This window comes from Kogia breviceps, chromosome 18 (assembly GCF_026419965.1).
Source record: "Kogia breviceps isolate mKogBre1 chromosome 18, mKogBre1 haplotype 1, whole genome shotgun sequence".
Classification (NCBI taxonomy): domain Eukaryota; kingdom Metazoa; phylum Chordata; class Mammalia; order Artiodactyla; family Physeteridae; genus Kogia; species Kogia breviceps.
In genome coordinates, this window is record NC_081327.1 from 16,613,275 (window position 1) to 16,630,089 (window position 16,815).

Below are 16,815 nucleotides of genomic sequence, written 5' to 3' on the forward strand. Positions count from 1 at the left end.
TTGCTGTTATAGTAATAATAGTACCTACAGTAGGTAAGATGTATCCTAAAGCCCATGTATACCTGTTACTTCAATAATTAAGCCAGTTACTACTTCTGGATAGTGGAACAAAAAGCAAAGAAATGTCTAGCCTCATAGTCCTAAATTCTTACTTGTAGCTTACAGAGGCTTTAGGCCATTTCTAGAATATAACCCACAGCAGGGTAATCAGAGGGCTCTGAAGACAGGAGACGTGGGTTCAAATCCCTCTACCCTCCTACTTGCTAGCTTTGTGATTATAGGCAAGTTTTTTGATCTCTCTAAGCCTAACTATAAAATTAGGATAATAACCGAAGTCACCTTGGAGGATGGTGCCGAGGATTAAAAACCACGTGCAGAGAACTGAGCACAGTCGCTGGCCACAGCAAAGCTTGGTTAATATCACTACAATTTCATTTCTTCTAAAGAACTGAATTACAACTCAGGTCCCACAGTCCCAGATTTTCACCACTTCTCAGAAAATACAGTACACATGCTCCTTTACTGCACGTGCACCTGGCATGATTCCTGGCTAAGGTGGAGTTCCTCAACCTCAGCACTACTGACAGTTTGTACTGGGTAATTCTTAGTTGCAGGGGACTGTCTTGTACAGTGGTCAGCAGCATCCCTCGCCTGTCACACTAGATGCCAGTAACGCCCCCATCCCGAAAAAGCATGACAACCAAAAACGTCTCCAGACATTGCCAAATGTCCCTTGGGGGGGGCAAATTCATCCCTGGTTGAGAACCACTGGGTTAAGGGGAGAGATGACAGGTCCTGCTAATGTGAGGTTCTGTTCTTGCTCTGTTCTCCAAGTACTGAGCTGAAAGGGGAGATAAGATCTGCATACAACTACGTAGAACCGGACAGCAGATGATGAGGGCCAAGCAGGGTGGCTGACCAGGTCCCACAGGGCTCCTGAGGAGGAGGCGCCGCCTCTAACCACAGCACAGGAAAACTCCAGGAAGGAAGTGGCGTTTTAGCCAGGCCCTATTATAATTATTGTTACTAATAGTATTATCTCATTTATCATACACCGCTAAGGACGCTCTGATTAAGTAAGTGCCCTAAGGTCCACGGCTAATAAGCACAAAACTGAAATCAGATCTCAATTCTGCCTCCAAGTCAGGGACACAACCCATTCTGTCCTTTACTTGTTCCCCACCAGAAGTTTACTGAGGGCCTTTCCGTGGAAGCAGCCCTGTTCTAGATGCTGAGTGTGGAAAACTGAATACAAATCCGTCCCTGTTCCCAGGGCACTCCGAGCCCAGCAGAGAAGACCTGCATGTACAGGAACTGTTCTGACAATGTTCAAGGTCCACAACATCAGAGTCACCCGGAGGCGTGAGCAGCATGTGATAGCTGCACATAGGGACACAATTCCCCACAGAGGCATTAATTCCATCAGTAAACAGTAAACAGGAAGTGGAAAAGGGGAAGGGAAGGTCAGATGTTTGAGAAAGTAGTCTAGTCTGACTGGAAGACAGGGAATGCACGGAAGATGGAACCAAAAGGGCAGATAGTGCAGCAGGCCTGGAACACAGTGCTGCAGGGTCTGTGGTATGTCCTGTGGGTGACCGAGAGCCACAGATAGTTTTAAGTGGGAGAGTCACAACATCAAGGAAGAAAATGGTCCTAAATTAATGTGAGTGCAGGATGAGCAGGCGATGAGAATTCTACAGCCAAATGAATGTATCTAAGGGAAGGTTAGATAAGCACTGAGGCACCTTCCTTCCAGGACAGAGGGCCTAGGTGTCTATGAGTCTGTGGGTAACAGATCAGCCACTCTCTTACCCAACAAAACGTTTTGTCAGGGCCAGCAACTTTAATTAAGTAATGGAGTCCCTCCTCTACCAATGTTTGTCTAACCTGTCACTAGAACTTCAAAGTAGGAGGTAGAAGTGATTATTGGTCTACTATGTTATACTGTAAAATGTAGTCAGAGTGTGTTTTAACTTCAAAGTGCTTAAGAAACAATGGATCAATCCTCCAAAACTCCTAGTACTGAGAAGTTAAAGGATAATTTTAGGCCGGGGAGGCGGGTGGGGGTGGAAAAAAAGTCCATTCTACTTCAAGAGCCTGGCTAGACCATTAGGCTTTATCACAGATTTTGTACACCATCAAAACAAGAAGAATTAGAAAAATACAGGTCAAATCGTTGATGACTTACAGTATGTCACTTCACAAGGAAACAACTGTGAGACCAGAAATATAGAAATGACACAAAATTCTGCTTGGCAAGGCTCTAATAACCTCCACCCATGCATGTTTAACCCGGTCCTCTTCCTGCATACCTAAATTCTAACCAGTTTTCAAGGGGTCCCATCCTGCCTTCTCAGGTTTCCCTGTTCACTTGTGCAGGTTATTTCCTCTCTACATCACATACTTTAGCACTTGTGAACCTCATACTTTTGTTCTCAACTAGATTTGAAACCCCTCAAATTAAGAATCTTTGTCAACCAATTCCTTGAGACTATGGGATGATGTGTTTGCTAATAAAGCTAATGTGAGCTTAGACTGTGGTAAAGAAATACAGTCTAAAATGAAGGACATACTAATAATGGCCCCAGTCTACCCACACTCTGGTCCCATGCTTGAAGAAAGCTCTGACAAATTAAGGTTGAGGGGACTTTAAGCTTAATTTATTAGAAAACTGAGTGTGGTACAGAGATGTCTTAGAGGAAATGCAAGGGGTGTCTTTAAACACATAAGAAGCTTTCAGGAGACTAGCATTTCTCTGTCTTTTGTAAGGAGACAGTAGGAACAGGGCCAGCATCTGGCAGAAGTTTCTAATGATTAGAACTGTTTGTAGGGAATAAAAGGGTAATCGGTGGCAACGTCCCAGAAGGACAATCAACCTGACACGATGTGGTCAGGGCAGGAAAAAAGGAGAGTCTGCAAATAACTCCTAGCCCACCAAACTTCCTTTGTCTTTCCCACAGGGCTAGCACTGCCATCAGACCTTACTAGCCATCCAATACATACTTTACGAAACAAATCATTAAGTGGATCAGGCAAGAAACACAGGGGAGAATCTTGCTTCATCTTGCACTCACCCCACATTCCACCAGCGAGTCGGGTCAGCTCTGCTTTCAAAGCACATCTCAACTCACCACTACTTAACCACCACCACCATCACGCCTGGCCTCTTTTTGCTAATCTCCCTGCTTCACTCCTGCCCCCCCCAACCCGCCTACCCTCAAAATCGAGGACAGAATAATCTGAAAAATATACATCCCTCCTTTGCGTAACCCCCTCCCCCATGACTCTTCTACACTTAGTATTAAAATCCAAACTCCCTGACCATACCAAGACTCAATCCCCGCCTCCCCCTCTGACGTCATCTTCCACCAGCCTCCCCCTGGTGCTGTCTGCTCCACCCACATCAGTCCTGCCTGTCCCTCAATTTGCCAAACTGGCTCCGACTTCAGAGCCTTCGCACTTGCTGTTCGCTTCGCCTGAAATGCTCTTCCCCCAAATCTTCGTACGGTTGCTTCCTTTCTCTGTTTCAAGGCGGAGCTCAAACGTCCTCTCCTAGGAAAAACATTGCCTGACCACCGCTCTTCCCCTACCCCCGCTCTCACACGAGCCTGTTTGTCATCTTTCTTCTTCCCATCCCTCCGGGCCTCCCATCCGTCCCTGCAAAACGTGAGCACCCCACAAGCACAGTGCACGCCTCTCCGGTCGCTGTTCCCAGAGCCCGTAGCAGGCGAGCCTTTCCCCCGGTGCCAGACAAGGTCTGGCACAGGGTTGTGCGTTTTTGCCCCGAATCCTGGACCCCCGGCGTGTTTTCCACAGGCCCCGGCGACGAATCTAGCCCGCACCTTCTTCTAGCGGGTCCAGGCCCGTCCCATAGCTGACCAAATCCTCGTCGCTGTCTCTATCCAGCGCCGCCATCCTGCTCTCTTCCGGGCCTCGCCCCCTCGCTACGGAGGCCTCAATGGGCAAAATGCCTTCCGCGCTTTAATCTCCGCGAACCGCAGCGAAGTTCTAAGCGCAGGTGGCGGAAAGTGCTCACCCCGCCCGGCAAGGCTCTCTCGGATCTGCGCCGGGTGGTTCTCAAACCCGTTCTGTGGGAGGCAGACCCCGGCAGGAGTTGTCTTGGAGGCTTTGGCTGCCACGACATCCCATCCTAGCTCCACCACGTGCGAGTCAGGAGGAGGCGCCTGGGAGAAGGTGGAAGGCACTCCGCTGTCGAGCTGCAGGGGTAGTTCTCCGCGAGGTATGCCCACCCCACACCCCTGCCCAACCCGGTCCGTGCCCTTCCCCCACTTCTCCTGCCGGCAGATCCTGCTCCCCTCAGTCCTGCCCCTGCCATCTGCGGGAACTTGCCTGTACTCCCAGATAGACACACGCACTCTGTGTATGTCACCCTTCGGTTGACGTAAGTGGAGTCCCCTTCCAGACCTCTGAAAGGATTCAGACGGGAACCCTGATGCCCACGGTGAAGGTAGCTTGGGACAACACTTGGTCAAGGATTAAAATATAGGAAGAAGAGATTAAAAGAAAAGGAGAAGGAAAGGGGGGGGCGTGGTGAGGGCAGAGGAAAACAGGAATAAAGAGAAAAATAAAAGGAAAGAAATTTGAAAAGAGAACGAAGAAAACGAGAAAGGAGAAAGCATATGCAAACGGACAAGCAAAAGGCTGCTGTGAGGTGGGGTGAGGGACGCTGAGGGCTCCCTTATTGAAGCTAAAGAAACAAACATCTGTCCAATAGCGTGCTGTTATCCCACCGCGAACCTCCTTCTTACAGAAGAGAGAAACGAAGCCCTGGTCTGCAAAATGAGGGTCAGAAGTCTGTGTGAGTGAGAATCACTAGCATGTTGCTAAAATGTCCCTCCTACCCGTCCCCCAGGCCTCCTGAATCAGAATCTCTGGGATTGGGATTGTTTCTTGAGCACTCCAATCACACTCTGGACTCAAGGCCTTTGCATTCACTGTTCCCACTGCTTGGAATACTACAAGCATGAGTCATTGTCTCACTTGCTTCAGGTCTCTGCTCAAAGTTTACTTACTCAGCGAAAACTTTTCTGACCCGATTTTAAAAACCAACCCCTATCACCCCCTACCCTACTATATATTTTCCACAACATTTGTCACCTTATATAATTTGATTTACCTATTTATATGTCTATTGTCTTTCCCAATAGAATGGAATGTAAGCTCCCCTTGGAACATAAGCTCCAAGAAGACAGATTTGAGCCAGTTTTTTTTTCTTCCTTTTCTGTATCCTCAGAGTTTGGAACAGTGCTTGGAATGTAGTAAGCACTCAATAAATAATTTGAAGAAAAGGATGAAGAACTAATTAAATAAGTCATGGTACATGACTTTAACAAAAAGAATTATTTTAGGGACTTCCCTGGTGGTTCAGTGGTAAAGAATCCATCCTCCTTCCAATGCAAGGGACGCGGGTTCGATCCCTGGTCAGGGAACTAAGATCCACATGCCCTGGGGCAGCTACTGAGCCCGCGAACCACAATGAGAGAGAGAGAAAACCCCATGCCGCAACTAGAGAGAGGCCTGGGCACCGCAACGAAAGATCCCACATGCCTCAGTGAAGATCCCACGTGCCGCGACTAAGACCTGATGCAGCCCAAAATATAAATAAATCTTAAAAAAATAAAAGAAAGTCTCTGAGGTCCCAATGCAGGGGGCACAGATTCGATCCCTGGTCAAGAAACTAAGATCACTGCAAGCTGCACAGCAAGGCCAAAAAAAAATTATTTTAAAAACACAACCTCAAAATTTTTGGCAAGTTTCTGGTTGAAAAGCAGAGTCCATGTCTCCTCCCTTGAATCTAAGCTCCATGACTGCTTGACCAAAAGAATACAGTAAAAGTGACAATATAACATTTCCCACACCCAACCTTGAAGCAACTGGTAGCAGGAATTCCCTGGTGTTCCAGTGGTTAGGACTCGGCGCTTTCACTGTAGGGGCCGGGATTCGATCCCTGGTCAGGGAACTAAGATGCCACAAGCCACCCAGCATGGCCAAAAAAAAAGAGAAAAAAAGAAACTAGTAGCTTCAACTTTCTGTTTCTTGGGATGCTGGACCTTGGAACCCAACCTCCATTTTGTTAGGAAGCCCAGGCCATGAGGACACGCTATGTGTAGGTATTCCAGCCTATGACCCAGCTGAGGTTCCAGTTAACAATGAGTATCAATCACCAGACAAGTGAGCAAGGAAGATTCAAAATGACTCCAGTTCCAGCAGCCATCTGACTACAGCTGCATGAGAGACCACAAGCAAGAACCTTTTAGCTGAGTACAGCCACCTCTGGAACCATGAGAGGTAATAATAAAATGATTGTTCTTGTTTGGAGCCATTAAGATTTGCAGTAATTTGTTAACAGCAATAGTAACTAGAACAACCTATATGATAGAATACTGTAAAGCATTTTAAAATGCTGGTGGGGGGGCTTCCCTGGTGGCGCAGTGGTTGAGAGTCCGCCTGCCGATGCAGGGGACACGGGTTCGTGCCCCGGTCCGGGAAGATCCCACATGCCGCGGAGCGGCTGGGCCCGTGAGCCATGGCCGCTGAGCCTGCGCGTCCGGAGCCTGCGCTCCGCAACGGGAGAGGCCACAACGGTGAGAGGCCCGTTTACCGCAAAAAAAATAAAAATAAAAATAAAATAAAATAAAATAAAATAAAATGCTGGTGGGGTATATCTCCAGCATATGCTGTTAAATGAGCAAAATGGGGTGAGACGGAGTACACAGGATGCTGCCATTTATATTAAAAGAAAACATATTACATCCACGATGTAGGGACACAATACACCCACAAACATGCTATACCTCCAGTGAACTCCCCAAAGAATCTGGTAACAGTTGTTGCCACTGATCAAAGGAAATCACAGCAGGAGGGATACATGTATACAGCGTTGTACTCCTTGAATTTTTGTTTTGAGCTACATCCATAGTATTCTTTCCAAAACTTTTTATATCAGTGCCTTTGTTTTCATTTTAAAGGCTTTTGTATGTATTAGCCCCTTTCCTGCCTTGAGAAATTTAATGTACTAGAGAGAAAGCATCTTTGTTTATTGAAGCCCTGCAAGGTCCCAGCATCACCCTTTGATCACCATGTGAATAAATGTAGATATTGAAAGTAAAGAAGCCTGGGGACTAATCCATACAGCCAAATCATGAAGGTCCGTGATTTTATTTCTGAATTACCCCAGATAATTTTCTTACAGCTTATAGCTTCTAAAGAGGCAAGAAAAACCCAATAAATTTATTACTGAGAGTTTACTTAATTAGATTTCTGACAATCACTGCATTTAGTAAGACAGTAATGGGATTTCCCTAGTGGTCCAGTGGGTAAGACTCTGCACTCCCAGTGGGGGCGGAGATGGGGGTCCGGGTTTGAACACTGGTCGAGGAACCAGATCCTGCATGCATGCCACAACTAAGAGTCCGCATGCAGCAACTAAGAGCTGTGTGCTGCCACGAAGATCCCACGTGCTGCAACAAAGACCTGGCACAGCCAAAATAAACAAATAAATATTTTAAAAAAACAAAACAAAATAAAAACAGTACTTACCAACCTTTCTGACTCCAGATCTTCAGAAGGAACCACTGGATGCTTCATCTGCAACCCTGGTCACTAATTACCCAATACTGCTGATTCTTGGCAGCAGGAACCCCTAAACAATGTGTTGTGTGTGTGTGTGTGTGTGTTTGTTTAACATCTTTATTGGCATATAATTGCTTTACACTGGTGTGTTAGTTTCTGCTGTATAACAAAGTGAATCAGCTATACATATACATAAATCCCCATATGCCCTCCCTCTTGCGTCTCCCTCCCACCCTCCCTATCCCACCCCTCTAGGTGGACACAAAGCAGGGAGCTGATCTCCCTGTGCTATGCGTCTGCTTCCCACTAGCTATTTTACATTTAGTAGTGTATATATGTCCATGCCACTCTCTCAACAATGTGTTTTTATGCAAAACTGTAGAAGCTTAAACACCACATACCCTTCCTTTCTTATTCAGACAGGCAAGAAAGCACAAATCTCAGGAAACTGCCCAGTAGGAAGATGGACTGAATCATCTGGGTCGGGAGTAATTTGTTCCTATGGTCCACATATCAGTGCTGGCTGTGGGACGGTCACTCATGACATACAAAGAAACCTGCTGTATATTCTTGGGAATCAATGTCACTCATTTTTTTTCTGTTGAGTTTTCTTACTGAAATACAATATATGCACACAGTTCTGTGCATTTTCACAAAGTGAACACATCCGTGTAACAACAAGCAGGTCAAGAAATAGAAAATTTCCAGAACCCAGAAGCAATAATTCCACAATAGACTAATTTTGTCTTGTTTTGTACTTTATGTAAAATAGAATCATACAGTATTTTTTCTGGCTTCTTTGGCTCAACAATATTTTTGTGAGCAAAATATTTTGCTCACAACATACTTGTTGCTTGTAATGGTAATGTGTTCATTTTCATTATGTGAATATGCCACAATTTCTTATCCATTCTACAGTTGATGGGCATTTGAGTAGTTTCCAGTTAGGGGCTATTTTGAAAAGTGCAGCTGTGAACATTCTTGTACATGTTTTATGGAGAACAGATGTATGCATTTCTGTTGGATATCTACCTAGATTTGGAATTGCTGGATCATAAGTTATGCATATGTCCCTCTTCAGTAGAAAATGCCGGTTTTCCAAAGTGGCAGTACCAATCTACACTCCCACAAGCAATGTATGAGATTCTGGTTGCTTGACATTCTCACCAATACTTGGTATTTTTTTTCCATTCTGTCACTCATTTATTTATTTATTTATTATAAATTTATTTATTTATTTATTTTGGCTGCGTTTGGTCTTCATTGCTGCGCGCGGGCTTTCTCTAGTTGCGGCTAGCGGGGGCTACTCTTCGTTGCAGTGCACGGGCTTCTCATTGCGGTGGCTTCTCCTGTTGCGGAGCACAGGCTCTAGGCACGTGGGCTTCAGTAGTTGCTGTGCATGGGCTCAGTTGTGGCTCGCGGGCTCTAGAGTGCAGGCTCAGTAGTTGTGGCTCATGGGCTTAGTTACTCCACGGCATGTGGGATCTTCCTGGACCAGCGCTCAAACCCATGTCCTGTGCATTGGCAGGCAGATTCTTAACCACTTCACCACCAGGGAAGTCCCACTCATTTATTTTTAATCTATAATCACTTCTTCCAAATATGACAAAATAACTTTCCTTTTAAATCACAAGGAACAGTGTAGAGTAGCATAGTGCATGGTGTTGCATCAGGCAATCTAACTTAGCAGACTGGTGACCTCTGAGCCTCAGCTTCTTCCTCTTTAAAATGGGGATGAAAAAGTATACACTTCATAGGGTTGTGGATCAACTGAGATCATGTATGCAAAGTGCAAAGCACAGCTCCTGTCATAAAGTATGCAATAAATGACTGCTATGTATTTAAGACCATATTTCAGAGCTGGGGAAACTGAGGTCACAAGGGGTAGAAGGATCTGGCCAAGGTGACTTAGTGGCAGAGCTTGCCAAGTCTTGTGTGGTTTTCTCAAGTCAGTGCTCCATGGCACCATATGGCTTCAATTTCTAAGATTTTTTTTTTCATAAAAATTGCAAAATTGGGTCTATAATTTACAATGAATTTCACTCACTTAAGGGTTAACTTGTGATTTCTGCTTTTAATTTGGCAAATTTCATCAGATTCTCCAAGAGAGGACGTACATCAGGCTGCCCCTAGAGAAGCCAGTGCTCCTTTCTTCAACAAGCAGGTCTTAGGAGGTGTGACTTACATTTTACTTAAAGAAACTGAGTACCTGGACAGTCAACTGCTGGCCCCAGCCAGATGGTAAAACAGGGACTTCACAAAATAGTTGTTTGCAGTTGAGATTTTTAACCTTTGCCTATCTCAGAAATTCCCACCCCGACTCTTTTGTTAGGAGCACAGGGGGCTCACTGGCAGTTCTTGTGACACACACCACCAACTGAGTTGACAAATAGGAGGTTAGATGTTACTCTCCTGCTGGGTCAGCTGCAGCAGCTCTCATTTCCTGATCACAGCAGGATCAGAGATACGGGCTCAGGCCTGTGAGCCCCCTGCAAGGAGCCATGAGAATGTCTAGAGATGTCTGGTCCTCCACAGCCTCAAGGAGTGACACAGAGATGGTTCACAGGGCCAGGAGATTCCTGTTGGGAAGCACAGAGAAGTGCTTCTTTTCCTCTGAAGCTAGTATCAGGGTGAGCTGGTGTGTCCTTAACAGCAGGCTTCCTTTTCTTGCTCTTCTTCCTTTTTAATAAAAGAAGCAACTCAAGAAGGCAAAGGTGTCGGGCTAGATTAAATAACAGATTTGGGTTTTCACTATAGTCACTTTTATGTGTATGTCCACATAGGTCAAAGTAGCACTGGTTTTCTGCTTATTGTTATGACATAGTTGTGTTTTAAAATAAAGTTTGTTAAAGTGAGTCATTTTATTATTTATTTATTTATTTATTTATTTATTTATGTATTTATTTCTGAAAACTAGTCAGGTCTGATTAGGATTTTCAGTTCTAATAAAATTGTGGGTTATTGCACTAGATATAGTATTTATTATACAAACTATATTTCTTTAACTATTGTATGACAGAAGTGTGTGTTCTAAAGTGAGTAATTTTAAAGAAGACTATTAAGTCGATAATAGTACAAGTGACACGTATATGTGACAAACTGTAAAAGCGATTGGAGCTTTAAGGTAGTAGGAGATGACAAAAATCTGAGAGTAGTAGGGAATGACTGGAGTCAGCAGCCCTGAACTAAACACCGATCTCAGCCACTAATGGCTAGCGTGCCCTTAACCACTTCACTCCTCTGAGCCTCGGTCTTCTCACCTGTTAAATGGACATTATTCATTTCTCTTATTTGCAGAAGGTTCGTGAAACATAATAGCTACACACTTTCTGGCTAGAATAGCGGTTCTATTATTGATAACTTTATTAGTAGTAGTAGCAGCAGTAGTATTACAAATGTAATAGAGTGATCCGCCACCCCTGGATCCCCCAAACGAAGCGGTTGTTTTCAAGTCCCAGCTGGGGGTGGGGAGTGTACATTTCTAGGGCCATGAATTAATTCTAGGGTGATCGACAATGCAGAAATTAGCTTGAGGCTCATTTCTGACCCTAAGAGAGAAAGGAAGTTTCTGCATTTGCCACAGTCTCCCAAACACCTGTCCCAGCTGCTTAAGATTCTTCAGGGTCTTTCTTAGTATTAAAACAGTCCTTTCAGAGAACGCCTTTTCTTGTGCTGCGTCTTGGAGCCGGCAGTGATGATGAGGTGTTTTTTTTTTAAACATTTACTTGGCTGTTGCTACCATTTATTTTAAACTCTTGAACATCCCCTAATGCACATACTTTTTTCTTTTTCTTTTAAGAAGAAAAGGAAACGCTTGGCGTGTTTTGAAAGCAGATTGTATTGTGTTCTACCTGTGGCACCTACGGCGACGGCCAAATGCAGCAGTAACTGCGCAAAGGTGTCCCTTAGTTGGGGGAGGGGGTAGGAACTGCAGGACGCTGGCCAGGAGGGACGTGGCCGCTGGGGGGCTTCCGGCTCCGGCAGCCCAGTCCCGGCACCCCTTCTGCTAGTTCTACCCGCTCAGTCCACTGATCAAGGGAGCTGGGAGAGAGAGCGGTGCGACCTCTGTCCCCAGGGGTCCCCCTTTCGCTCCTGAGCTATTCGCGTCCCTACCGCGCAGCTAAGCGCTTATACACCACTTTGGTTGTAATACCTTGGACCAGGTCAAGAGAGGGTGATCCGGACCCATTTTGCAGTTGATAAATCTGAGGTTCGAAGTGGTGGTTAAGAAACGTGCTCAAGGATATTCGTTGAGTCTCTTGGGCACGAAACCCTTTCTGGGGATCCCTCCTTGGGTGGACCCCTCTCCCCTCGCCATCTGTGACCTCCCAGTGGATCCGCCTGGTTTCTGCAGAGCGGGTTGGGGGACAGTTGGTTGATCGCTGTGCCAACAGGTTTGAGTCACCCGCCAAGGCCCTCGGTGGCGCCGCCAACTCTCCCTCAGCGTCCCGGACTCTGCCCCGGGATCCCTTTTGGCGGGAAGCTGTTCCTGACTGCTCGGCCCAGGGCCCAGCGCTCCCGCCGCGCCCTCGACGTGGCGTCGGGTATGGTCACTGTCCCCGCGTCGTGCGCGCAGGAGCCGTAGCTTCACCCACTCGCTGCATTTACCCCCATGGTTCCAGACGAGGAGAGGAGCTGGATCCTTAACCCGGGCCTTGCTGCGGCAGCGGAGACCCCCGGCCAGCCCCTGCGCTCCCGGGCTGAGGCTGCAACCACTCCCAGATTAAGCCCCTGAGGCTGGGAGAGGGCGACCGAAAAGTGGAGGGGCTCTTTGCTCTACCCTCCGCCAGCCTCGCCTGGGGCACGGCTGCGCTCGGCCAATCCGGAGCCGGGGCGGGACCGGGGGCGTGGTCTCGGCGGGCCTGGCTTGGTCTCCAGGGCTCCTGGCCGGACCTCAGGAGGGGCTGGAAGGGCGGTCGCTCAGGCGGGGCGGGGGCGGGCCCAGGCGCCCTCTCGGGCCAGCTCGCAGAAGAGCTTCAGTCTGTCCTGCGCTCCCGCGCTGCCAGCATGACCGACACTCTGCTGCCCGCGGCCCCTCAGCCGCTGGAGAAGGAGGGCGACGGCTACTTTCGGAAGGTGGGCGGCTTCGGGCGGGCTGGGATTCTGCGAGCTCCAGACTTCTTTCCCCCCAGGCTGTGGAGGGGGCTGCAGGGCGCGCGGCCGGGGTCGACCAGGCCTGGAGGGGGAGGGGGCGCACTGGCCTGGGGCGCGCCCGGCGGAGGGTCGGAGTGGAAGGGTGCGGCGGCGGTGCAGCCGGCGGCCGAGAGCAGGTGACTTACGGGGCTGGGGAGTGGTGTCTGGGCCGCCCCGTGCAGGTGCCGGCGGAGGACAGGGCCAGGAGCGGTGCTCGGGGTCGCCCCCGCCCGCCGTCCCGCGGCCCTGGGGAAGGGACCGGTTCCCAGTGCGCTGGCGCCCTCGGTGTTGCGGCGCGTGGGGACCCGAGCGCTTGGCCGGGGCGCGTGGAAATAGGAGCCCCTCAGAAGGGATGGCGTTCCTCTTTTGCCTCCAGAATGCTTGCAGTGTTTGCCTCTTCGCCTTTTTCGAGGATGGGAGGGGACCTCGGGCGTCGTCCCCTTCTTTGCCCCTAGTTGCCCAGGAGGGCGGCGCGCGCGCTGCAGACGTGAGGGCAGCGGTTTCTCCCCCTCACCACTTTTCGCTAAAGCGGATTTATCCGATTGTTGGGTAGACCTGCGGGAGGCGCGGGCTCCGCGGGAGCTTGGCACATACCGTGGCCTCCCGCCCTGAAGGTTCGCAGCTCAGCCCCTCAAAAGTGGCCCCAATCCACGGAGCGGCGTCGCTGGGATGTCCGCAGGTTGCAAGGCCTGGGCTACAAAGATGCTTTTGAGCCCGGAGGCACGGGGACACCTTCCATCCTTCTTCCTTGTCCCTATGAGTCTAAAAATAGCCTTTGGCTCTTGGCCATGTTTGACTAGGTGGGTTGAGAAATTGTTTTTTTAGAACTTCTATGACCGGAGGCAGAGGACGAAATTATAAACAGGGCAGTGAAACTGTTTCCCACAGAACAGTCAATTCTCAATTGTTCCACGCCTAATGATCCAGTCAGTGAATGCTCTTGGCGTCTTCCTCCTTCTCCCATGACGCTGCCTTTGGGCTTTTGCTCTCTGGTGAGGAGCCAGTGGCCCTAGAGGATGGGCAGGAGCAGAATCTGGAAACAGGTGAGGACAGAGTTGGAAAAATTCTTTTTGGTTAAATTGCTTTTAGCATTAAAAAAAAAAAAAAGGAGTAGTTTTAAGGTGTATTTAAGTTAAAAAATGTCATCATGGAATTATAGGATTATAACTTCTAATTATGTGTGGCATTGGGGACAGAGCATCACAGGCCGTGGAATTACAGAAGGAGGCCAGGCCTGGGAATCCCTAGATCTCAGCCCTAGGGCCTCAAACCCTGACTGCCTCCCCCACAAAATTGCAGTGTAGACTCCAGCAAGTTGCTGCATCTTTCTGGGACTTCATTTCCTCCCCAAATTGTCCTCTGAACAGGTGGAGGTCTGGACCTGTAGCGGCATCTGGGGGAAGCAACAGAGGAAGGGGCAGAAGAGGTGGTGAACACCTGCCCGGGTTATGTTCCCTTGTCTTCCAGAACAGGTTTTCCAGGGGAGGATGTGCACAGGACTGAGTGGAAGGCAGGGGAGCTGTGAAAGGATGCAAAGCTGAGTGTTTTTCAGGTGCGGTTTCTCTGGCGGTAGATAAAGAGAATCATGGGTGCAAAATAGGATGAATCACTGGTTTGCAATTAGAAACATCTCTTTGGAAAACGAAACCTTGTAATGATCATTGCGCTACATCATAGTAGTCCAAAGAGTGTTCCTAGTACAAGGTTCATGAAAGGTGTCGACATGGAACCTTCCCTGATGTGTGATCTGAGCCAGTTTGTCCTACAACAAATGCTCCTTGAATGAGAGGTCGACGTGATACAGGTGAAGAAGGGGAGGAGGAACACTTCAGGTAGAGGGAACAGCATGGGTGAAGGCACAGGGTTGTGAGCGTTTGTGAGTGAACCCTTGGGGGTGTGGAGGTGTAAGTGGGAACTAGGCTGTTCGGGAGTCATGCATCCTGGATGCATGGGAAGGGAACCTGGAGATCTATCAAAGTGCTTCATGCAGGACCAGACGTGTGAGAGTTGTGTCACAGAAAGACCACTTTGAAAGCTGAGTGATCGGTAGGTGAGCGATGGGGGAGAGGCAGTGGTGGAGCCAGGCAGGGAGGAGTGTGGAGGGTTAATCCTCATTGTCTCTGTCCTACTCCGATACGATCTACTGATGACTTTTCAGTCAGTTATGTGAAGTACTAGGTAAACACAGCCTCACCACCCATCCTTTCCACCAGCTTGCACCCCTAACTCAAACCAGGGGTCCAGACTGGAGGCAGGGATCCCAGTGGGGAGGGTGCAGGGATGAGGGACTGAGCAAAGGCGGTCAACAGGGATGGGAAGAACTAATGGACCAAATACGGTGGGGAAGCGCTGCTGATGGGAGTCCAAAATGTCTGCCCTTTGGTGTCTGGGGGGATGGTCAGGCGCCTCACTGAGATGGGGCAACCAGGAGGCTGAGGTAGAGGTGGTGGACCTGAGGCCCCTACGCGACATCTGAATGGTGGTCCCGGTGGGGAGTCCACCCCATGAACCTGGCAGCCACGAGAGCACCCTGGCTGGAGATGCAGCTTTGGGGGGCACCAGTGTGGGAGGCGGTGGGATATTGTGAAAAAGGACCCAAGGCAGAAGAGAATAAAGCCTCCATTTAAGGGACAGGCAGAGAGATGGTAAACAAGCCCAGAGGGTGACAGTGTCAAGGCAGCTGAGAGAAGAGATCTTTTTAGTGGAGAGATGAGGTTGACAAGTCAGAAGAGCCCTGGAAAATACTGGGTTTAGTCCTTTAGGGGGTTGTTGGTAAATGAGTAGGTGGAGAATTGGGGGCAAAAGTCAGTCTGGTGGGGACTTTCCTGGCGATCCAGTGGTTAAGGCTTCACCTTCCAATGCAGAGGGTGCGGGTTCGATCCCTGGTCGGGGAGCTAAGATCCCATGTGCCTCGCGGCCGAAAAACCAAAAAGCATAAAACAGAAACAATATTGTAAACAGTACTGTAACAAATTCAGTAAAATATTAAGTCTTTAAAAATGGTCCAGGGCTTTCCTGGTGGCGCAGTGGTTGAGAGTCCGCCTGCCGATGCAGGGGACGCTGGTTCGTGCCCCGGTCCGGGAAGATCCCACGTTCCGCGGAGCGGCTGGGCCCGTGAGCCATGGCCGCTGAGCCTGCGCGTCGGCGGAGCCGGCGCAAAAAAAAAAAAAGGTCCACATCAAAGAAAAATCTTTCAAGTCAGTGTGGTGGAGTACAGGTGGAAGAAGGGCAGAGACAATAGTTGCTGGGGGGCATGGATGGAGGTAGAGGAGAGAGAAGAAGGCAGGTTTGTTTAGAATGAGGAGGTTCATATTGCCAGCTGGTCTTGGACCCTGAACATGTGAGACGGTCTTTGGCAGAGAGGGCCCCCTGGCAAATCAGGGTCTTCTTGGGGTTGTGCAGGACATGGCTGTACAGAGCCCGAGGACACGGACTCAGTTTGCCCCAGGTCAGGCATGGACACCAGTACAGACCCTGGCCTCCTGGGTGAGCAGCTTGGGGCAGCGGGCTCTCTGAATTAAAAACAAACAAAAAATACAGAATACTTTTTGGTCTCTATCACAATACGTTTTTCTCTTCTCTGGCTTCTCACTGTTTTTTTTCTTCCTTGACACTAATATGTTTAAATAGAGGTACAGTTCTATAAGAATAATTAAATACTAAATTATTTTCTTAAAAGAATGACTAGTGGACATGGAGTTTCTTTTTCCCAAACAGATTTTTATGCTTATCCTAATGAAAGTCTTGGAAGAATGTGTGTTGGGGCCTATAGTTAATGCAGAGTAATACACATTGCTAAGACACTACATCCTGAGAGCCGGTCCCATCTCCAGGGCTCTCTGGGGGCTATAGTCCTGAAACCCACAGGAAAACCTGTTCTTGGCCAAGAGAAAACTAGCTGGAAAAAAACTAGAGAAAGATGTTCCCCAAGGCTGTTGAAAGGGCCTAAATGAAAGACCTTAGCAGTAAGGGGAAGAAGACGGTTGGTACAAAGTGCAGCATTGTGGGACCTTATCTCTGCCTCGCCATCCTCTGGGAACACTAATGGCCTGAAATGAATTTAGCTCCATTGTTTTTACCCAAGAGCTG

General features: G+C 48.4%; 2 protein-coding genes across 3 annotated transcripts in view; one reads left to right on the plus strand and one right to left on the minus strand.

The window, feature by feature from the left end:
* GPATCH1 (G-patch domain containing 1) overlaps positions 1–4,208 on the minus strand; it is a 44,531-nt gene extending 40,323 nt beyond the window's left edge. Inside the window, exon 1 of the mRNA XM_059046025.2 lies at positions 3,843–4,208. Within this exon, the coding sequence (XP_058902008.1) occupies positions 3,843–3,915 (73 nt within the window). The 5' untranslated portion in view covers positions 3,916–4,208. The remainder of the gene's footprint in view (positions 1–3,842) is intronic.
* The window catches only part of RHPN2 (rhophilin Rho GTPase binding protein 2), a 66,559-nt gene continuing 53,937 nt past the window's right edge, over positions 4,194–16,815 (plus strand). The window contains exon 1 of one of the 2 annotated variants that reach the window (XM_067019477.1): positions 4,194–4,240. Coding sequence is in view for 1 of the 2 variants with exons in the window: in XM_059046034.2 (XP_058902017.1) it covers positions 12,601–12,669 (69 nt within the window). In the remaining variant the exon portion in view is untranslated. Of the gene's footprint in view, positions 4,241–12,502; positions 12,670–16,815 lie in introns of those variants that run through there. The other variant, XM_059046034.2, reaches the window with a different exon arrangement.